General features: G+C 45.2%; 1 protein-coding gene across 1 annotated transcript; it reads right to left on the bottom strand.

Annotated features, from left to right (window-relative positions):
• Positions 1–302: 302 nt before the first annotated feature.
• NAA60 (N(alpha)-acetyltransferase 60, NatF catalytic subunit) lies at positions 303–6,828 on the bottom strand. Its single transcript, XM_010179325.1, has 5 exons — positions 6,710–6,828; positions 5,223–5,352; positions 3,765–3,861; positions 1,288–1,522; positions 303–459 (listed from the first exon to the last, which is right to left on the bottom strand). The coding sequence occupies exons 1-5, from the start codon at positions 6,817–6,819 to the stop codon at positions 303–305; spliced, it is 729 nt and encodes a 242-aa protein (XP_010177627.1). The 5' UTR covers positions 6,820–6,828.
• Between the last annotated feature and the right edge of the window lie 5,413 nt (positions 6,829–12,241).

Genomic DNA, 12,241 nt, shown 5'->3' on the forward strand with positions numbered 1-12,241 from the left:
AGGTTCAACCTGCTGTCAGGCTGTGGGCTCAGGTAAACATGATCAGAGTTCAAATTCCCTTCACATGAAACCAACAGGAGTCTGGCCACCAGCTGGGGACGGCAGCACAGTGATGCCCCTAACACCTCACAGGGCTGCTTGCCCAGCAGCAGAGCCACAGCTTCAGCAGCCCTTGAGGACACTCTCAGCCACCCCAGCATAGCAGCCTTGGGGAACCATCACCACATCACTGCCAGCCTCAGGCAGAGAAGGGAGCTTTGCCCTGGTATCTACCTTTGCTTTTTGTACATCCTCCCACCCAGTCACATCGTCCGGCTGTATTCAATGCCGCTCTTGGCAGAAATGCCAGACCAGGGCAGAAAACTGCAGAGAAGGCTCTGGGCTTGTCGATATATCCTCTGGGGAATTGAGCAGGGGCTCAGGCTGGCTAGTGTTGATCCAATGTGCTGTAGGTAGTCAGTGGCCATCAGTTAAGGACAGCGAAATTTACACTGTAACTTAAAAAATAACTTAAAATACTCTGTGGACTAGTACGCCCTAAAGAGACCTCATGACACATCAAAAGCTGCTCTGCTCAGTTAGACAGATCTGCTCCTTGTATTAACTGCTTGCTCCTTTCTATCAAAAGCAGGTCTGCTTTGCACCGTAAAAGAAGGCAATCTGGGAACACTGACTCCAACCTGTGTAGGAAATGCCTCCTCAAAGCAGCTGCTAGTTTCCTTTGCTCTCCACAGCAAGTTCCTGTGGGGACAGCAATCCATCCACCTGCCTGGAGAGGTCTGGGCTCACTAGCTGCACCCAGGAATGATAAAGTTTCTTCTCCACGAACCAATAACCTGTAACAAACTCTTAAAGTCCATTTAAGAGCAGTCTGCTGAGATCCAGGCCCAGCCAGGCCAGGTCAGGGTCACAGGGGGATCCTAGACCAAGGGCTTCTCTGCCATGCTGCTGGTCAAATCCTGCACCACACGAGCCAGAGCACGCATAGCACTCTGGCTTACCACCAGTGTTCACAATCACTAGTATCAAACTGGCTGTGACTTGGAATTCAATGTACCATCCTACGCTGCCTTTCTGGACTGTTCCCAGAGGAGTCGGGGTAGCCTGGGCATGAGCGGGTCACTGTCAAACCCCTCTGACATCCCCTGCTTTCTGGCCTCAGATTAAACTCGCATCTGAGTGGGCATCAGTCCCCAGACCTTTGCGAGATTGCTATTTTTAACCCAAAACATGGTTTGGTGTCTGCTTAGTGTGCTCCACTGCTGATCAGACAAAGGTAAAGGATATAAGATTGTCCAGGGTGGATGTCCGCCATTGATGTACAGAACGTAGGTAAAGCCATCTTTGAGGACCCCTCTGATGGAATAATAATAGGGAAGGTAGTGGTGCTGTTTAAAGTCTCTGTTTTCATAGAAGTTTATTGCTGTGTTGTTAGTGGTGAGGACATGCAGGTAGATGGCTTTGCAGTGATCTTGGGCGGTTGTTGATATATGGTCTTTCAAACTTTCAAGCAAGAGCGAGCCTGTTGAAGGAAGGAACAGCAGCATCACAGAGTGCAGCTACCTTCTCAGGGACAGCACAAGGGTTCGTAGGTCCCAGCTGAGATCTCCCATACACGGCATCTAAGCACATGTTTGAAGACCCCAGATCCCATCCAGTTCTCACAGACCCTGGTATTTAACAGGAATTTAACAGGACCACACTACATGGTTTTAATATGAATCTCACCTCACCTATGAGCACAGCTTCACAAAACAGATTTTATAAAGACACAAACTTCTGATTCAGTAACCACAAAGATGAGGCAGACATGTGAATCTACCCATCCCCAGCCATGCAGCTCTCAGCTGTGGGGAAGGTCAGTGAGTCACTGTCAATGGTATCAGTTCCATCACATTTACTTGTTTTAAAGCCATTTAAAACAGTAGTGTCAAAACAGGACTTCACAAGCAGGTTATTGCCTTTGTCTGCTGAACTAAAATTTAAATTTAAGAACTGGCAGGATTTAAAAATCCATTCTAAGGAGGAGAGCCAAGCCATAGTCTCATTCAACCTGGATTTGCTGCAGCCACTAGCCAGCAGGAGAAATAAGAAGGGCACAGAGGATACTCCAGCCCTAAGACACAAGACCTGGAAGTTCATCCAAATCACCTCAACATGGCATGAAGGACCCAGCAGAACCTGCAAGGGAACTTCTTCCATCAGGTGTGGTAACAACAGGCTAAAGAAACAGCTTAGGCAATACAAACACACAGATTTACGCTGCTGTTTCACAATCCCCAGGGCACGTAAGACTTTCAGTAGGAGCCACCGGATTTCAGAGCAGAAGTCAACAGCACTGACTTCATGGTCACTTGATACTCGGTGGGAATTTGCATCAACCAAGCACAAAAAGACACTGAGAGACATCAACAGGAGAGCAGTTCAATTTTGTGATGAGATATTCCACTCTTCTATCTCACAGAAATCCAACTGCAATCTGGTTTAAGAATAGCAGAGAACTAGAAACCAAAGCCTTTTAATGTCTGCCAGAGAAAAATCAGAGCTTTAGTGCTTAAAAGTGTGCCTGGGGTAAAAAGCCTCCTGCATGAAAGACTTCAGCTTCAAATACAAGTAGAAAAAACTCAAGAGAAAGGTCTCAGAAAAAGCGGCAGCAGCTTCTTTAGGTTGTTTTGCTGCAGATGTAGTGGATACAGGAAACACAGACACTGAGGAGAAAATTCCAGCAAGATGGGGTGAAAAAAATAAGAAAAATAAATAAATTTGGAAACTGAAAGGGGACTCAAAAGAGCCACAACTTTACAGAACGGAAGACCTTCTCTGAACATTATTCTGCGCAAGTATTTTCTCCTTTGTACAGAAAATTTATCTCCAGTAGCATTTTAATGCAAGTGTTAAATACAGTGCTCTCACTGAGTACTCTTCTGGTAATTTCTTTGTGTATCCTACCAGTCTGTACCTTTCTAAACATGACTAGGGGAGAAGGAAGGACTCAAGAAAGATAAGTTATACCTGTATCCACTGAAGAGATTCCAGATGTGCAAGAGTGGGCCATGCTGCCAAACACGGCCTGTTTCCTTTTGCAGATCTAAGGTGCAGACCATGCTTGAAATTGCACCATAGAGGTGCTTATTTGATGAGACAACACATCCTGCTTTAAATGGACATAAGCCCCGCTGACTGCAGGATTTTCATATGGCTGCAAAAATGCTGTGTGTTGCAGCAGGCATTCAAAGCAGACTTGTACATGCATTTGAGAGATGTAATCAGGTCCAAGTTACACTCTTGCCAGTTCCCATTGTCTTTTTCTAAATGTTTGTTCTAGCTGTTGAATTTAAAAGGTTAAAAGCAACTACATTTTCTGCCTCAGAGACCAGACTTCTGATACCCATAAAAGAAAATCACTTCAAACCCTGCTCCAGGGTGAAGTCCTAGCACTTCAGTCAGTCTCAGCAGCAGGAATGCAAGATTTTGGTGTCCTCAGCTGTCCCCTGGCAACAAGACAGACAAGGCCCCGCACTCTTCAGAAACATCTGCACATTGTGTTGTGCTTACACCAGTAAAAGCATCTCAGTGCACCTGCATGAACACCACAAAGGGGATACGAGTGCGTCACCTTCCCAATTACTTCAATTACTGTACAGATCACTGACAGGCTTGTCTCAAAAGGGTACTGGGGTGAAACGGTGGAACTCCTCCAGTTGTGCCCACCAGCCACAGGTAGCAAATGACAGCAACAGAGTTGGCACTTGGCAGCATCTTACCTATTCCATGCTTTCTGAACTCCTTCACCACTCCAAGACTTAGGATGTAAGCAACTTGAGTATCCACAGGAAAATTGGAAGCTAGGATGTCTCCATCCTGAGTAGAGATATGACAAGTTGTTTAGTAAGATACCTGCGGAGGCACAGTAGAAGGCAAGAATTCCATACTGGAACATCTGAAAACAAGGCTAGAGTAGAAAACTTCGCTGAACAATCTTAGCTGAAGCTTCTGGAAAGGAGGCGGGGAGGAAAAAAAACCCCAAGCATGGTTCCTTAGGGGTTATTCCTACTTTCATATCATCTTCCCAGACACAGAACACAAATCATGATGTTTCCTTACTATATACATTATTTATGGGCTTAGAGACAGAATATATTTGCATTCTTTACCAGGAAGGATTCAAAGTGCCAATTCTGGAGTTACCCCTCAGTGTCTAGATCAATCCAGCAACAGTGTTTATTGGCTGCATGCTCCACCTGAGCTTCATGTCAGCTGGAGATCTCTGTACTGCTGTAGAGGACAAGGAGCACCTTTTACAGGCCCAGTTGCTCGGAGCAGCATCTGAAGGAGGCCCTGGCTGTTGGCTTGGCTGGAACAAGAGCCTTTTGTTAAGAGCTGCTGAAGATGCAGCTTCTTTGACTAGCTCTGAGTTGAAGCCAGATAGCTGGAGTGAAGAGAGCCATGTTACTCGATGTTCTTGGTTCCAATGAATGTTAAGATTATTGTTTAATCATAACACTTCAAAAAGAAGTTATGCACTCTCTGCATTGCCCTTGTTTCTTCTAATCCATTGCCTATGCTGTTTTCCCTGCACTCACCCACAGTTGTGGTCTCCTTCCACACTGTCTCCAGTAACCAACTCTTCTTCACCTTTCTGCTGTAATGTTTCTCCTGGCCTCCAAGCTCCATTATCCCTGAAGCTCAAGCTTTCTGCAGATTGGTCACCTCTGCTTTGTGTTCGAGATAGTGACTGTGTAAATGAAGGAGTTTATGACTCACCCAGCACAGCTAAGGAAGTTCAAGCCTTACATAGGAAAGGAAGAGGTTCGTTCTCCCACAGCTGCCTATACTCAGTCACCAGCAACGACGAGGCACACTGAAAACAGCCAGGCAGCAGTTAAATGGCCTCATACACAGTCACTTTTGGATTATGTCTGCATGATCTGATCTGTCTGCACAGCACATCAGGCAGCAAGCTTCTCACCAGGCCACAGCTGCCCAGCCCCAGCAGGAAGAGACTTCGTGGACCATGCTGCTCAGCAGCCCACGTGTTCAGACACATCCCACCACCCATGTCCTGTTAGCTGGAAATCCACATGTTCTTGGTTTCTTAAATTAACTCATGATCACCCTCATGAGTGTCTGGACAGAGTGGAGAAACCTCAAACAGGTCCCGTCCCAGTTAACCATGGCAAGAGGTGGACTATCTCATACTGAAGCACAGTTTAGTAGCATACCTCTTTATGCACCTTTGTTCTGCTCTTGATCTCTGCCACTATCATTCCCACGATGGAGCCTCTATATGTGGCTGCGAGGGAAAAGAACTTCTTGTTGGAAGTGATATCTCGGTACCATGAGTCAGGGTATCTGGGAAGGAAGAAAAACCAGGAAGACTAAGGGAGGGAAGCCGTACTACTGAAAGGGCTGTCTTCTGCAAAGACATAGAGCCAAGTGGCAAAACCATGTGTCAATCTAAAAGCTCTTTCTATGCTACTAATTCAGCTTATTCCGTGAAATCTGGGTTAGGAATTATTCACCTTTCCTGTCCTAACAGTTGTATGGCACCAGTGAACATCAAACTGCTGCTGTGCTCCATTTGGTAGCATGGTTTCTTTCAATGGCATCTAAGCAGCAATGCAGGCTGCTCATGTAATGGCCTCCTGCCTTGCTAAGACAACCACATTTTCATTATACGTTCATTGCCCAGAGCTCTCACTTCCATCTTTAGCAAGTTATTTTTGAATGCAAGATCCATCTGCCCTCATCTAAGAGCGTAAGGATCTCATTAATTTGATACACATGTGAAAAAACACTGCATATTGGCACAAAAAAAAGAATTCCCATCACCAGCCTCCAGCTCTCTTCCCTCTTCTGCAGCTACTAAAGGGAAATGAGCATACGCTAATTTATTTCAAAATGAGAGTTCAACATGCCTCGTGTTTAAAAGAAATCTACAAATTCAAAATATTACGAATGCTTTTGCTGGTTTGTTACATTTTATGCAATCTTAATTATAATCTGCTAAAATCCTCTATAAACCTTCTCAAGAAAGCTGAACTAAAAAAAATCCTGTAGTTTCCATGGATGCTTTGAGCCAGAAAAGTATCACTGTCCTCAGAAAAACTCCTTATTCCCATGCTTGTGCAGACACAAGCATTTACCAAATGGGGGGCTGCGGAACTGACCCGGGACAGGCTGAGATCAGCTTTAAGCCAGAGCTTTGGGGGCAACGGTGATCCTGAGCACACAGGCAAGGACTGTTGTGTCTCCCCCCACATTCAGAAGGACAGTCCCTTAGTAACAGTGGCTCCATGCTGGTTTGGTTCAGCTCTGAGGGTGCTTTCTCAGCACGCACTCCAGAACACAACTTTCTTTCACAAGCACAGGGATGCTATCCTTTTTCCTGGAGTTGTGCTCCTTTCCCCACCTCTTACACAGTCTTTTGCAAGTAGCTGATCCACCTCCTTAATTACAAAGCCCATTTTCCTGCCAAAATCTGCATACAGGAACTTTCTGATGACTTTAGGACCCTGCAGGACAGGCAGCAAAGGGCCATGAACAGGAACACCACCACAGTGCATAAAAGATTCAGAACCTGCTACTATCTTAGCAGCAGTCCAGATGGCTGCAGAGCCTTTGGTGTCAGCTCTGAACTGGACCAGTGCAGGTTCACACCACTTGGTTCTAGATCCCTGCCATCTCACACCCCAAGCTGGTAACGTACTCTATTGGGAACCAGTCTCCACAAAGCTGTTTCACTGTGTCTATGTCATCGTGGCAGAGAAGACGCAGGTTTACGTCCGTAAGTGCAGTCGGGGGCACCTCCTCTGTCATTCACGCCTGCAAGAAAAGAAAGCACATTAGGAACCACAAAGCACAGATTCTGACTCAGATTCAGTCAGGCATCTGAGCAAAGGAAGCAGGAGGCTCTCAGTATCAATAACGTTCTTCCTGGCAGAACAAGTTCTCAAACGAGATGAAGCACAACATGGCAACACTAACCTGAGAAGAAACTGGAAGCTCCGTTGCCCACAGGACAGGCACAGCTCACCTCTCAGGCTGATGCATCCCGCCAGCCCTGCATCTGTGCACGGCCCGCTCCCCACCAGCACAGACCAGCAATGCTGTGCAGGGAGCACGTGGCACCAAACACTTTCTAAAAGAGCTCGGGTTTAAAGAAGCCAACGATGTGCCAAGCGTACCTGAAGATGCACGGAGTTCTTCAAATCTCTGCGCAGGACCAACATTTTGTTAAAACAAAATTGAACAAACAGCTTAAGGAGGAAGCACTGCTAGGAGAATTTTTATAAAGTCCTCTTACATGATCCCACCACCTCCAGTTAGTACGCATGCAGGAGATTCAAATTCTTTAAAATGTTAATTTTGTTTAACTTATGCTGGTGAAATGAGATCTGGTTTCATTTCCCCTCATTCCTACATGCTACAGCTCCATGAGGGCTGGGTTTCCAGCCCAGCAGAGAGCATTCAAATACAGAAATCCTAAGAAATCCTTTCCTCTACCATAGTACTACCACAATCCTGCTACCAACGTACAAGACACTTACTCCAATGTCTTCTGCCTTTTTTAACAAGGTACCAGAGGGAAAGAAGCAAGCAATAACTACAGTAACTACAGTGGCTGTAAAAGCATTTGTAGTACAGACGCATGAATGAAGAACAAATCCTGAGAGCAGGCTTTAGGCAGGACAAAGCCCTCCACAAAACACCGGGCACACGGAGCAAACAAGGCTGGCAGAGAGGGGGCACCTGCAGAACTCGGTTCCCTTTCATGGGTCACCTGCACTTCTCCACCCACAGCTTTGTCTCTCACCTCAGCCCTTCTGGTCTCAGGTCAAAGAACCAGACAAGGATGCAAACTAAAAAAAATAATGCGCCCCCCTCTTAATTTTCAAAGTAGTTCATTTTTGGTTTTACTTTCTTTTCCCAACTTTAAGAGTCTGAGTTTAAAAAGCTGCACACAGCAGTGCTCATGTACTCCTACTGTTGAAAGGGATGTTCAGCTCTCCTATGCTCTTGTTGTGAAGCTCAGAGACTCGAGAACAGATTTAAACACACTCCCCATTGGACTGAACATGCCATTCAAGCAGTTTCAACACAAAAACTGCGTCACCTCTGTAATTCACTCTGTAACTGGCAAAGCCATACAAAAGGAATGGGCACAGCAACCATCTCAGTTTGACGTTTGACAGCGCACAAATGTGTGCAATTGCTCTCCTAAAAATTTGGAAACAACCCCTTTCACTGTACCCTTAAGAAAAAAATTAGGTGAAGTCATAAATCTACATTCCATCCCCAAACTTCTCTTTTAAGGTACATAAGCCAGCTTTCTTCTGCAGTTCCCCTGGATGAACCAGTAGAGAACAACTTCTAGCAGCACATTGTGGTAATATTCAGAAAGCAGAGAGTCCCCTGATGCTGGGGTCCTTAGGACTCAACATCAGTGCTGAAAGAGAGGTCATTGGCACTGTTAACTTTGGCACTCTCCCTCCACCATCCATTGTATGACTCCCTGGCTCTGGCCAGAGCACCGTGAGCTCCCGCCCCTCCGTTCCCAGACAGTAGTGTAAAGTCCCTACGCTGCACCGGCCTGGATTCCCTCAGGAGGGAGGAGGAACTCCAGCACTGGTTTGTGTCCAGCCTGGGACACTTCAAACTCCAATACAGCAACAGGAGAAATGATACAATTTAGGTGCACCATTACATAAAGAAATCTTTGCCAGCCCTTCTCCAACACAGGCAGAAACTATGGCAAAATGCTTTATTAGAGCAGAGGCCCAAGGATGTTCTCCTACAGCTCTTTAAAATTATGAAATGGGGGGGTTTCTTCAAGCAAGGGATCCTTCCCAGACACAGCTCTCCTCCCAGTGGCTGGTCCTACGTATTTCCCCGAGTGTGGCATCTGAGGGGATCCATGTATTGATACAGATCACTTGTTCCTCTCCAAAGAAGCCCTCAAAAAGAATCACAGCTATTTCACAGCCTGTTCTAGGACTGTGGCTGTGCGTTTACCAAGCAGCCTACAGCTTTCACAATCAGTCCAGATGATAGTTTCAAAACAACTTCAGCACCTAGCAAACCCACAAAACCAGTACTCCTTGCTGCTTTTAAAACTAATTTTACACTCCTAGACCTGGCTAAAGCCCTCTGAGGCTAGACCTTGAATCGGTACCCTGTTGGGGCAGCGAGCACGCTCTCCACCGCCAGCCCCTGGTGTCTCAGCTTTACCCCGCGGGGCCCTGAAGGAAGGGCACGTCCACTTGCTGTGGTTGATCTCATCCACACTGCTGCTGGTTGAGGAAGCTACTGCACAGTGGTGTGGACTGCAGTTCCACCCTCACCTTTGCTGAGCCATTTCAGAGCAGTGACTTGCCACAGGATCATGAAGTGAGGGCAAAACAATTGTTTCATAAGTCAGAACTGCTTCACAGAAGCTTGGGTAGCCTAAGATAGGCTTCAGGAGGGACAAAAAGGAGAGGGAGGAGTGAGCAGACATAACAGCCAGAGCTGCTTTTGCCATGGCGAAGCTTCAAGCCTCAGTATATCACTTTGTTAGTGGGCATTAAGCAGCACTCAGGTTTGCAACAGAAGAGTTCTTTCTTAAACATTTTATTTTTCTTAAGAAGTTTCAATGCTCCTGTAAGGCCACACCCCTTCTCAGTTGATACTCTCAGCATTAACAAATCAGAGATAAATGAAACAACCGTGATAGAGCCGTATTTTTGCTAACGAGTAGCATAGGCAGGGGCCTAGGAGCAGACTTAACCAGCAGCTGCCGTAAGAGAGGCAGAGCCAGCACAGGATGCATTCTTGCGAGGATTAGTTCATGTTTATTTAATGCTATATTCTCAAAGAGCTAGGCAAGCATTATGCATTATCCTGTAGCTGAAGCCAGTCTTAAAAAACTAATCCATGACTGTTTTGTTGAACAGGGTAATTCCTCTCCCCTCAAATTCAGACAGGCAGTTGTGTTTGCAGGGACTCTCTCCATCCACTTTGCATTATGTGACCCAATCTGATGCTCTTGCACATTTAAAAAATATTTAGGACACCTGCCTGACACTGGGTCTTGCCACAAGGTTTTAGGAGAGCAGACCTGTGCACCTTCCTCCCTGGCCAGGTGTTTCTGCTGCCAGAGAAGCTGTGGTCAGTGGCTGCTATGACCAAGAGAGAAGAAATCCCAGGCAAGTCAATTCTCTTCACACCCAGGTGACAGCCTCTGGCTCTTCACAGATACTTGGGCGAACACCCAAGAGCTGGGTCCCTGCCTTCTGCACGGCCTGCAGCATGCTGCAATGAGCAAAGCCAGGGTCCTGAACAAAAGCCTCAGCTACCACAGTGACAAGAGCATCACTTCCAGAGTCAGCTTGGGTTTAGAGGACAAAGGATATGTTTGGAAGCATAAAGAAAGACTAAGTTAGTAGTGAATAGAACCAGAAACCAAACATTTAATTCCTTTTCCTACCTAAAACCTGTACATATCAACACACAACAAAATAATTTCAAGAAAAGCACAGTAAAGAAGAAAGGTTTGAGCATCTCTACTAGTCTTCTGCCTTGCTTTAGTGAAGCAAATGTAGCAAAACGTTTTGGCATTATGTGCATTGGATAGCTGCAGAGCAAGCTGTCAAATACTCATTACAAGTATTCAGCAGCAATGGAAGTATGACGAAAAGAAATAGTAAGTACATGATTAAATAAACCGATTTAACATATAATTTAAAAGTAAAGCACATTGTAAGGCCTGAACATACTATTTAAAAACAATGTCATAAATCTTTGGCATCAATAAGCTCTAGTTTTAATAAGCTATAGAACAGTATTTCACAATTCCATCTAAAAGGCAGAGGAGCCTTTAGCTTCCAGCATCAGCCCCAGCGATGGTTGGGACTCCATGAATTATCACCGTTCATGCCACACAGTGAGGTGTGTATGGGCACTGACGTATTTCTACCACCAAGCACTTCCAGGTCCTATCATGTGAGTGCAGGTCTTGTTTTGAGTTTAGGGTAGCTACCAGCTGCAGGGATAATTTCTTCACTTGCACTAGAAGCTTCACAGCTAAGAAACCTCTACGCAGGCTTTTCTCAAGAGCAGGACATTTTCTTCCCCTCTTAGATCCTTTGTAAGAAAAAAATAAAAGGTGAGAAAAAAATCTACATAATACCATATTTCTAGAGAAATTGAGGTACTTGCACGGAACCAGCACGTGTAATCCAACAGGGTGTTCAAATGCAAGATAAAGCCCAAAGCATACTAGAATTTGTCAGGCAGTAGCTTAAAGGCTTTTGAAAATCCCTCAAGCATTTCCATACCTACAAAAGCCTGGCCAAGTGGTTCAACAAGTTAAGATTTCCCTTGTTTAGCACCACGAAACATGTTTTAATGATGTTTCTGCCTTGTGCATCCTGTGAGAAGGAGTTGGATCTGAGCAATGAGCAACCATAAGATGTTGGTTTGCTGAATTTTTATTTGGACTTCAACTTCCATTCAGATAAGCTCATGAAAATTCCAAATAAAAATGTTATCATCTAGCAACAAATATCACTGAATTTCCTGGCAGAATAAAAGCAAGGTAATCTAACAATAAAGCTAAATTCGTACTAACTAGAATCAGATACATACGTAACTTCCAATAAGGGGCGTATTGGCTTCAAATTTAGCGTTCACAGAAAAAACAACATGACGGAATCTTCTTCACTTGCAGAAACAAAACCAGACTGAACTCTATAAAAATCTTTTGCTTTCCAATTTAAATGCTAATTGAAATAAATTAATCCTGAACAGAAAGAAGCAAACCTGCAGGAAAGAATAAATAAAAACAAGCACTGACAGACTTTTTATAAAGCGATCTTACGATTCAGGAAGCACTGACCCAAAAGCCACATGGCCAACCATCCCAGTATCGCAGAAACCTCCGTCGTAACACAGCGCAGACCCTTAATTACTTGGGCCAAACTTTTTCACCTTCTGGAATTCAAAGCACTTTCTTCAAGCGTGCTCCTGCTAGATTATTAAGGAGTATCTGGTGGTGCTCCACAGAAGGAAAATATTAAGTTCCTCCAGACAACTACTAAGTATATACCATGCATGGGCCAGGTCTGAGAGACCGCAGCGATGCTAAACAAGTCAGCTCTGCAAAGGTGCCATGCAAGTTGGCCTTCCTCCGGTTGTCAGGACCCTTTGCCTACGGCTGCACGTTTCTACCCAGCAATGGACATACGCACAGTAGCTGTAT

This window comes from Mesitornis unicolor, unplaced genomic scaffold (genome assembly GCF_000695765.1).
Source record: "Mesitornis unicolor isolate BGI_N332 unplaced genomic scaffold, ASM69576v1 scaffold46132, whole genome shotgun sequence".
NCBI lineage: Eukaryota > Metazoa > Chordata > Aves > Mesitornithiformes > Mesitornithidae > Mesitornis > Mesitornis unicolor.